Source organism: Benincasa hispida, chromosome 5, assembly GCF_009727055.1.
Source record: "Benincasa hispida cultivar B227 chromosome 5, ASM972705v1, whole genome shotgun sequence".
Classification (NCBI taxonomy): Eukaryota; Viridiplantae; Streptophyta; class Magnoliopsida; order Cucurbitales; family Cucurbitaceae; genus Benincasa; species Benincasa hispida.
In genome coordinates this window covers 45,425,095-45,436,524 of record NC_052353.1, presented here as the reverse complement: position 1 = coordinate 45,436,524, position 11,430 = coordinate 45,425,095, and the positions used below count along the sequence as shown (strand labels likewise).

At 34.7% G+C, this 11,430-nt stretch overlaps 1 protein-coding gene across 1 annotated transcript; it reads right to left on the bottom strand.

Moving 5' to 3' along the window:
- Nucleotides 1–454: 454 nt before the first annotated feature.
- Nucleotides 455–10,606, bottom strand: LOC120078105 (RNA-binding protein 28). The gene is made up of 18 exons (XM_039032321.1): nucleotides 10,435–10,606; nucleotides 10,135–10,195; nucleotides 9,171–9,207; nucleotides 8,302–8,432; nucleotides 7,985–8,134; nucleotides 7,820–7,898; nucleotides 7,454–7,587; nucleotides 6,861–7,000; nucleotides 5,362–5,412; nucleotides 5,197–5,279; nucleotides 5,084–5,138; nucleotides 4,877–4,991; nucleotides 3,334–3,838; nucleotides 3,038–3,251; nucleotides 2,819–2,889; nucleotides 1,715–1,883; nucleotides 1,501–1,630; nucleotides 455–1,319 (listed from the first exon to the last, which is right to left on the bottom strand). The coding sequence occupies exons 1-18, from the start codon at nucleotides 10,546–10,548 to the stop codon at nucleotides 670–672; spliced, it is 2,889 nt and encodes a 962-aa protein (XP_038888249.1). The 5' UTR covers nucleotides 10,549–10,606; the 3' UTR covers nucleotides 455–669.
- Between the last annotated feature and the right edge of the window lie 824 nt (nucleotides 10,607–11,430).

The following is an 11,430-nucleotide window of genomic DNA, read 5'->3' as shown; positions in this document are numbered from 1 at the left end:
ACCAAATTCCAAAAACAAAAACAAGTTTCCAAAAGCTACTTTTTTTAGTTTTCAAAATTTGACTAGATTTGTTTAACCATTGGTAAAAAAATAGATAACAAGTAAAAAAATTCAAGTGAAAGTATAACTATAAACTTAATTTTCAAAAATAAAAACTTAAAAACCAAATCATCAACAAATGGAACCTTCATTTTTTTTTTTTGTTTTTGGTTTTTGAAAATGAAGTCTATTTCCTATCAATTTCCTACAATAATTTGTACCTCTCAAATACAAGGATTGAATTCTTAGGCAAGTTGTTTAGAACTTCTTTTAGTTCTTAGAATTTGGCTATTTTTTAGAACATTGGTAAAAAAAAAAAAATTTAAAGGTAAAATGAGTGTTTATAGGTAGAGACCTAAATTATTATATATACTAAAATCTATAGACTAAATTGTTATAAAATTGAAACTACAAAGACTAAATTGTTACTTCCGACCTAAAATATATTTTCAACCTTTGAAAAAACAGTTAAATATTTCAATACAAATATGGAACCCAAATACTATATGTTACACTTCCTATGCAGTTTAACCTTTATCCATCTTGTGCGTACAGATTTCAGAACAAAAGAAAACAAACAAATGTGATACCAATGGTCAAAGGAACAATCCTAGGCTGCAAAATTTTAATTTATGATTGGAACCATCTTCTAACCTGTTTAGAGCCTTTCTTTTCACCATCTGTTCGGTCTGATCTCTGCTGCGAGAACTTGGACTGATATTGTTCGATAAGCACATCAAGTTTATCGACAACATCCCGTCCTATTGGTTCCTTATTTTTCTTTGGCCTCTTTCTTTGCTGCTTTACTTCATGTTTTACCTTCTTTATGTGTTGAACATCAGATTCCTGAGAAGCTTTTATTTTTCCAGGATCCATGGATGCCGGTCTCTTGCTCGATTTTTCAGGCATCAATTTTTGTCCTGGTTTTTGTTTCAGTGACTCATTTGTGTTCCCAATTTCTGGACGTGTTTTCCTCTTTTTTCTAGCTCTACTTTCTACCATCACATCATTGGATACATGATTGTCATTATCATCTTTATTATGATTTTGCGCTTTCACTGGACGATTATCGCCTATAGCTTTCCTTTTTCTGGAATTTTTCTGGTTTGAATGGATATCCCCAGCATTTGTATCAGTATTAACATTCCACTGCTGGGCTTTGGGAACATTGGCGGTATTGTCCTGCGACCAAGCTTGTAACTTTGCTTTTCGGAGCTTCAACGTTTGAATATTGTCAATGGCAAACTCTACGATTGGGCGATTTTTAGGGCCAAAAGTTTCTACAAGAAACCAGAGATTCATTTTAGAATAGGATAAGGGACAAACTGTTTCTGCAACAATTAAAACTACAAGGTTGTACCAATGTTCAAAGAACCATTATTTTCTTTTAAGGGCTGCCTCATTCACATTAATTTTAGAGGAGTCGAGAATTAAGGTTTATCAAATGAGAAAATTTACTACCTGGATTGTTGTTGAGAACTCGCAGGGCTACAAGGGCATGCTCATGCTCAGAAAACTCAACAAAAGCAACTCCACAGGAGTGATTCTTTGTCAGTATCTTTCCTTTCTTCACATCCTTTAAGAACTTAATCTGCAAAATAAGATTTAAATCGTGGTTAGGAAGGGTAATATTAGTAACATTAATAGATTTCCTTCATTTCTGGAAAGGCCAAACCTGGCGAATCACAGGTTTTTGCTTTGTAGCTCGCGAGGTAACAGCTTCAATGCAAAGTTTTTGAAGTTCTTTTTCTTTCATTGATTTTGGTAAATTGTGTATAACAAGTCTAGTTCTTGAAACATGAAAATTTGGAGATTGAAGCTTGGTCGTTCTTTTCTTTTCCAGCCTGCACATATGATGGGTGGAAGAAGTGTAATTTGGTTAGCCATGGAATAAAAACGTTTGGATTTTAGGCTTTGTAAGGGAAAAGGAACAAAAAATTATATTGCTAAAAATAATCTGTGAAATAAAATTAAATATAATGTATTTCACATTAAAAACTCCAAAACTTATCTAAATAACCATGTTATAAGTCCAGGTAATGCTAACAATCCTTATGGCATTTCCATCATGAGTCTAATTCCTTATGACATAAGGTGATAATATGGACCGCTCCCTTTTGAATGGCTTGCACGGGGGAGGGGTGGTTAAAGGCACTTCCAGAAACCCTGAAAAATAATTGCTGAGGGACTTCCTTTGTTGACATTTTATGCTTTTTGGTGGATTATATTTAAGGATATTTATGTTAAATTTACCTATATCCTAATATATATCCCCAATCTATCCGTATCCATGTCTATGCTTCTTAGTCTAACATACTTTGGGATCGATCATTTTTCTCATGATGTTTGAAGTTATTCCTTGAGGACATGGGTATTGCAAGGAGATGCTTGAGGAGTTCCTTCTCTACCCACCTGTCTGTGAGAAGGAAAGATTTTTGTAGCAACTTGGGGTCTGTTCTATTCTAGAGGGCTTGGGAGGACTTTGGATGATGTTTGGGTCCTTATTAGATACTCTCTAGGGGCATCGATGGTGAAGTCCTTTTAATTACCCAAAGCCACGTTTTACTTGATTTGGGACATTTTCATTAGTTTGCTGTTTACCTCCTTTCTTTGTAGCTCTATATTTGTACCTTGTGTTCTTTATTTATTTATTATTATTTTTTTTCTCTCAATGAAAGTTTGGCTACTCATTGAAAAAGAAAATAGAGACCAACTGTTTGTCAACACAGAAACTAATACAGAAAGAACAATAGTAATCAATATACCCGAAGATATGTACCTTTGACGTTTCTCCATGTCGCTAGCAGAAACTCCCTCAGCAGCTGGAGTTCCCTCGAGAATTATACCTTCCTGCAAGATGTTTTGGGTCCATGGTATTGAATAGAAAGAAGATCCAACCATAATAAAAATAAAATAATAATAAACAAAAAACAAAAACAAAAACTAGAAATCCTTGGTTTTAGGGAAAGTAGAGGACAACATTTAAGCAGTGAAAGACCTGTGCAAGGTAAAGATTCCGGTGGTCATGATTGTCATTTTTTGACTTTTCCAATTCCTTGTCATGAGCTGATTTTCTATCCAGGGCATTAAATACTTTCAGTTGCCTGCCTTTCAGAAATATTCCCACACCAGATGCAACATTTGCAGAAGAAACAGCAGCAGTAGCAGCATCAACCGTTTTAAACTTGAGAAAACCAGTGCCTTTAGGTCGCCTGGCCCCAAGGAAAGAATCAACAAAAAGCAGACTACAGTGAATCATGTCAATAAACAAATAGACGGAAACATAAATCATACTTTGTAACTTGATGAAGGACTGGCACAAAGGATAGCACTTCACCAAATCCAGAAAACCGCTGTTTCACTTCTTCATTATCAATATCAAAAGGAAGGTTGCCTATATAAACCGTTCTCTTCAGATCATCTTCATCTGTTTGCTTAAGCATAGATGTTTTGCTTTCACTTAACTTTTCAGATTCATTTGAAACTTTATCAGACATATCAGATGACTTCTTGGATGAAACAAAATCTGGCTCCTTGTTCACTTTCGACGGTGGCTTACCATCAACACGAGAAGGAAGAGCCTCTTTAGCCGAAGATGAAATTAGATTTTCAAGAACTTTTCTTGCAATTTCTGCTTCTCCTTCGAAATCAACCTCTGAGGAAATATCTTCTTCCTCCGAATCCTCTGAAAATCTTTCATCTTTGTTCGAGTGCGGAGATTTGTCATGAACAGCAATATCTTCAGCTTCAAAATCATCACTGCTAATGCTACCTTCTCTGTCTCTTTCAGTCTGTTCCCCTGAAAACAAGGTTGTGTTTTTTATGAAGGGTGGAGACATTATTCTATAGCATGAGTAATAAAAAAAACTATCTTCCAACTGAACGAATTCAGCACATAACCACAGAATCTTTTTCTCTATGTAGAAAAGTTCATGTGTCACACCCCACAGCCAGCACTACAAGAACAAATCTTTTACAGGACCATAAGAATTCAAATAATTTGAGAACAGTGTTGAGAATACTTCAAAAGCATCTAAGACACCTACCCACGGCAAAAATATTTTCTCCAAATTATATGTTCCTCCTACAAATAGAGACGACAATGGAAAGAGAAGCAGATAATGGAAAACAAGAGAAAGGCACAAAGCGAGAGTGGCTAATGGGAAATTTTCAGAAAGCCAAAATGCCAAATAGGTAGTCATAACAAAACTAGGATCAGTCCGCTAAGGTTATGGTATGCCATTATTAAATTCTTCTACAGAAATACCATTTGTGAAATGCTCACCCAAGGAAAACTAGCTTTGCCCTTCCATCAGGAGTTTCCCAGTGGCTAGACAATGCCCAAAAAGCCACATTACTTCTAACCTATAATTCAAATAACATGAAATATTGTCACACAAATCCAACTGGCAGAGGATTATACATCCCCATCCTTTCATTCTTACATTAATTAATGACCTGACCTAACAATTAAGAACTAATATAATTTTTAAATGGACTGGAAGGCCTTGGGAGGGGTGTGGACCGTGTGGTCCCTTGCTAGATGCACACTTCTTTTTGGACCTCTGTGTATAAAGCTTTAGAAAAAAACCAACAAAAAAACTAACTTATAGACAACCACAATGCATTTCGTAACCCAATCTTTATTCTCTATTTGCCATTCATATATTAAAGAGATATCCGTAACCTAATAGTAAATTTAAAACCAGAGAGCAGCAAATGACAAATATCTAAGAAGGTATAGACACCAAAGATAAGACAGTACAACCAAAGAGGTTTAACAAATTTGTAAAGGAAGTATAAGAAACAGTATTAGGTTAAATATACAATGACTAACCGTCATCTGAATCAACTGCAGCATTAGCACCAGAACTATATATCTTCTTTGGAACAGCCCAGTCCACAGCTATCGTCCTTTGACCAAATTTTTTACCATTGAACGTTTTAATAGCCTAAAAAAGGGAAGCATGTACAAATAACTTGAAGGTACCAATTTTCAAAACTCTTTAAATGGGGCAACTCAAAACAATAAAAAAAAACATACACTCTCAGCATCCTGCTTGCATGTAAATTTGACAAAGGCAAACCCCTTCGATAATCTACAAAATAAAACAGGTGGCTGTTACAAGNTACTGCATATTCAAGTAAGGGAACTACCCTGTGTCTGAACTATGTGGCATCATGACATCCCACACAAATCCTGCGGATGAAAAGGTATCCTTTATTTCTTGCTCCTTGGCCTGCATCAATGTGTAATAAGCTTGCTCAGTCGACCTGTCCTTGTAAGAAAATATGACAATAACTTATTGTGTAACATGAAACCTTAAATGGAAGATTTCTAACGATAACTTTCCATTTCTGAGTTTTGGACCCCTGCAAAGAAAACAAATGCATAAAATTTTAGATTTATCCAAGGTAACTAAAAATAAACAAGAAACTATGTGATCAGATTATCAGTAATTGGAATGCAACATTTGATATTTTCATAATATAAAGGGTCTGACAAAATAGACTGGACCATAGGGGATAATTGTAATTTGTAAAAGTCCTTAGCTATGGCAAACAAACGCATTAAACTTAGCAAGCAATTTAAACCTAAGATTCAAAAGATTAGGAGTTGATGTTTAAGGATTTTAGATACATAAGAAACCCTTTCTAAAAATCATTCAGAATAGAATTTCTTACGTCAAAGAATGAGATCTTGCAATAACTCAAATATATGAATGTTAAAAAAAAATACTCAATTTTTTTTCTAAGACACTCATATCTAAGATCTCTAAAAATTTAAATCTATTAAAAGAGCACTGAAGGACACTTGTGCAAGAATCTAACGTAAGAAACTGACTTCTATTGTGAGAGATGCTACCTCAATCAGATTTCCGTAGGACATTTAGTGGAGAATAGGCCCTCTTTATTGGCTGCCCTATTCCAAGGATCTAACCATTAACTGGAAAGGATAATCATATTTTTAACTGCTTAAGTACTAGGAAGAATTATCGGTCTACTGGTTTCAGATTTAAAAATGATATAGAAAGTGATGGATGGTTAGAGAGCTTATAATAGACCTCTGGACTGAGTTCCATAAGGGACAGCAAAAGACTAGGATCTTCCAGACTTTTCAACTGCAGATCTGTCCACAATATTATAGCCATTCAGGTGGTCACTTCTTCCAATACTTAAAAGCTGATTTGGATAAAAGTCCAAAAAATCAAAATGTTCATGTACGTTTTATTTTGATGGGAACGATGTACAATAAATTCAAACGAGACATCCTTCTCTCTTACCAAGGTGGTGCTCCCTATATAGAAGTTATTAGTTAATGATGAAAACAAATTCTTGAAATTGATTCATCCCATACTCTCTTTTCTTAAAAATTTTGGAGTACTCCATTATCTTCAGTTTCCAGGGTGTCACTAAACAAACGATGATATATTTTCCAAAAGCTAACGGACACAAAATTTATGGACAAGGCTAAGGTGTTATGGATCGATAGAGATATTATTTGAGTCATTTGTAACAGTCCCATAATATTTCGAGGAGAAGAAAGGGCTCTTGAGGACATTACCTTTGATCACAAGATCTACAAATATTCAACAAAATATTGATATGAGGAAAACAAGACGCAAATAAAGAGTGGTTTCCAAAAAAAATAAAAATAAAATAAAATGAAGACAAAAGAGAGCACAACCAAATGGGTTGATCATGGTCTTGTATTATTTCAAGGGCATACAGAGCTAGTGTAGTCCATTTAAAAAGATGTAAATACTTAATAAAGATACAAAAATATGTTCATATTTAGTAAAGTTTAATGTATGATTCACCTCCCCACCCAGTTGACGGGCCCAAACAACACCTCCTTTCCTCTCTTTCTGGTGTAATATGGTAACAGCAGCACGTGCAGACTTCACACTAGCAAAAAGTACAGCTGAAACATCCATTTTGCATCCATCTCGTAAAAGACCTGAAGTTCATTTGAAACTAATTAAGACCTTAAGAGGAATCACTTTTACTTGCAACTCCATTGACTATCAAGATAATAAAGCCACCACCATAATGAACTTCCCAAATTAGATAGACACACAAGATACATTGGTATAATAAGAGAAGAAAATTTGTCTTCTGTAATGAGAGTCTCGAGAAAAATGATATAATCAATTTGATCATTGAGAAAATTGCATTCTGGAACAACTTTAGACTAAAAACAAATTAACTAAACTTACTGCAGAGTCAACCTATCAAGTACAAGAGGCAACTGAAAATTTGGGCAAACACTGCTCAGGGTATAATTCATTCAACCTTAATCGTAGTGACACCTTAAAATGCAACTGAAGTCATGAACTATATTCACAAAACTAATAATAAATAATAACTACTACCCATGTGCATAAAAACAAAAGACACGATTTTCATATACCATGTTGTTCAACTTCTTTTTTGGGAAGAGGATAAACAATAGAGCATACGCCACCAACATCTCTTGCTTGGCGGTGAACATCTTCAGCCATGTCAGCATTAAGAAGACCACCAAACACAACAGTCCTTGCAATCCTTAACAACCAAAATAAGGGAAATCAAGGGAAGGTAGCATGCACAAATGTTTACGGAGAAGAAAAGAAAAGTGGAAGGAAAGGTAACGGAATGCCTATTCTTCAAATAACAAAACAAGAGGTCAAGAAAACTCAACTACTTCATTATCCAAGCCATTATTTCAAAGCTTGTATTCAAAATCCATGAAAAAAGAAGAACAAAATAGAGAGAGCATGAAAAAGAAGTTCATTACCTTTGCTTTTCTGAATGACCCTCTTTATCCTCTAGATAACTAGAAAGTGAAGCTAATTTCCGAGCATTCAAATGTCTCTCTGTTACATCATTAGAAAACATTGAAAAACCAGATTGCCAGATATATTGGGAAAAAAGTAGTAAAAATTTAAGATAAATCAGTAACCTTTCCCCTCGGAATTTGAAGTTGTTTGTTCTGCCCTTTTAGAAGTATCTCTATCCTTGTTAGTTGTTTGTTCTTCTCTTTTAGAAGTATCTTGTTCTTCCCTTTTAGGAGTATCTCCTTCCTCATTAGTTGTTGACATAGATGCAGTGACTGTGTTAAAAAACATAATTGAAGAAATTTTTACAATCCAACCCTGAAGATCCCCCACACTACCGAAACTTGGAAAAGCAAGAAAGAAAGGAGGACATTAATAAAGTTCTAGCAGTCCTGCAACATGTGGATATTAACACTTCCAAAATCCCATGCACCATATCAACCTTGATTTTCTTTGGACCGCCGCTGCTCAAGGGGAGCTCGATGCATAGCATGTTTAACAGTAATTTTGCGTCCTTCAACGAACAGCTCATTCTTCAGCTCAATTGCTCGATTTGCATCTTCAGCTACAGCACTGCAATCATATTCAAAGAATCCAGCGATGTTAAAAAATAAAAGCCTTCATAGAATAGCCGTGGGTAATAGCAGTTTAACAAGAAGACTTTAAAATGAATAAGAAATTAGTGTGCATTGTGGCAAACATCAAGCAATGTTGATTATCACAAGATTGATCATAGACAATGAAGTAAGTTACCAAAGGATATCCTATCAGTGAATAATTACAAAAACACCTACAGTGTTGATTGAGGGTAGATAAGCTGTAATTAAAAAATGGAGAAGATAGTTTACTCCACGATAAAACAAGAAAAAGAAGTAGCTTCAATAAAAGTACAGATGCTTTGAACAGACTTCGCACTAATAGACAAGCAAGCAATTAAAACAATCAAAACTGAAAGCACCATCAATTGAATAGAAAATGGAACAATAAAAACAAGAAAAAATTAAATCTGATTTAGTATCCAGAGAAAGCAGAAATATATAAGCATCCAGCATATCTATATAGAGGAAACAGAAGCCTTTTCCATTCTGACAGAAGCTCTAGCTTCTAAGTAAAAGATAACATTGTTACAGCTAACGATAGTAGCTCATCCATTGGATATCACTTATCAAACTCAAGCACCTACATGGATAACTAACTATAGTCAGACAGATATCATTGGATTGAATAGAACCAAGACGTTTGGACGAGGAAGTAGAGAAAAACTGCAAGGGCAATAACAAAAAGAATAGAGTAGATAGTAATCTGACTTACAACTGCACGAATCCAAAACCACGATGCTCGGTTGAACCTGATGACATAAATAAGATTAGTTCAAAACAATTCTAAGTGAAAATATCTCAAAATATCATCTGAAGATTCACAAAAGTACAACACAAAAATCCAGAATGAAGTTCACGGCAAATGATTTTTTTTTTTTTTTTTTTGATAAGAGACATAACTCTCATTACCAAAAGAAGAATACAAAAGAGGGGAGAACCAACATGTTACAAAAAAGAAGCCCAACTGGTGTAAATACGAGTTAGGCTAAAAAAAAAAAAAAAATAAAAAAAAAAAAATAAATAAAAGAAAAAAAAGAAAAAAAAGAAAAAGGAGGTAGAAGGCCAAGTAGAAGCAAAAAGAGTGACAAGATCCCAAAAAACGTCCCTATTTAGTTCATGGCCACGAAGGATCCTCGAATATCATTCAAACCAAAGCTTCCAGAGAAGGGCAAAGACCCCATTGGACCAAAGGATTTTCGACTGAGCATGAAACTTGGGGCCCCCAATAAGCTGGAGAAGACCATCAGAGGCTTTGCTAGGCCAACACCATTGCAAGTTGAACAAGCTAAACAACCTACCCCAACAATCCGTAGGAAAGGGGCAAAAAAAAAGAAGAGATGCATCAAGAATCCTCACTTATTTTACAAAGAACACAGCAAGGAAGCTTCCTTCACAACAAGATTGGGAGCGAGACACTTAACTCAAAAGAAGCCATCATTCTCCAACATCCACAGGAAGCTGGATGTTTCAATGAAAATATAATAATAACAATAACTCTATCCACGATTCAGTTCTCTCATAACAACACCTCATGTATTCGACTAAATGCTCTTCCATAGTGTTCAAATCATCAAATCTTCGGTCATCTCAAGAAAGTACACTAAATGCAAAATAAATACATAAAAAAAAATAAACAAGCAAGCCAATCCGAGATAATCATGCACAGACGTACTTACCCTTTTGGGTAACCATGAAGCACCGCCGGACCGGTCCAACATCACTGAATGTTTCTTCAAGCTAATTCACATAGAAAACACAAGAAAAGCTCACTAACATTGCATTGAACAGTAAAACAATCCGAAAGAAATCAAATCAAAACATTGTCTGAACTGCTTGCATAATCAAAATAATATTCGATTGCGTGCTTCAATAAGTCCAGTTTAAGAATAAAAGTACAAAAAGAAATTCCTGTGTTCATACTATTCGGCTCAGTTTTTTTCCTCAGAAAACAAGCAGGCAGTAGAGGAAGTGCGAACCTGTGAGTTGGTGAACGAGTAGGGTAAGTTCTTCACAAAGACCTTGGAAGGGCAGTGGTCGCCGGCGGCGGCTCCCTTCTCGCCGCCGTCCTTAAGCCTCTTGTTCTTCCCCATATGGCTGCTGAAAGCTTTCTGCAGACTGCAAAACTGCCGAATTCTCGAACTTGTTCCAGCTGAAGCGGAGGATTTTGGAATTTGGACGCCTAAAATTGGATTGGGCCGACTTTAATGGGCCTTAGGGCATTAATAGAGCCTCGTAATCTTTTGGGCTAAGGGAAAATATAGCCCAATTAGGTCCTATACAGATAATTGCGCTGGGTACCATTTTGGAATAATCCGGTGAGTAGCAATAATTGCATTATCATTTGGAAAAATAGCAAAGACAGAGTAGTTTTAAATTATAGCAAAACGCCTGAAGATTACGTGAGTCAAACTTTTGGAAATCCTAAAATGTCCTTATCGTCTCATTTAATTGCAGTATAATTAATTCGACATATATATTAATGATATTGTAATTATTTCGACATATGTATTAATGATACTGTAATTAATTCCTCAATTATATATTTCGCCAAACTTTCAACGCCAACTAACTTGATTATTTCAAATGGATCGTCCTCCTTAAATCTGTTATTTTAATAGTTGTGACGAATTTATGTATCAAATTTAATACTTATCTTGAATTTTCATATCTTCTACAATAATTAATTTTAAAATTAAGATTTGAAATTTAAATTATCATAGTATATTAATTATCCCAACTAAAAATTATTATTTTTATTGTATTTCTACTAAACTTAATCAAGATTCACAATTTTAAAATACGTTTGAACAATATATCTATTATTCTTTTGTTTCAAACATAAAATATTATAATACAACACGTAGCCCTAATTTTCTTCATCCTCTTCATGTTTTCTTCTTGTGACTGTTAAAAGAGTTTTGTTTAATGGTAAGTGAGATGAAAATAACTTCTATTATGACTTTTGATTTATT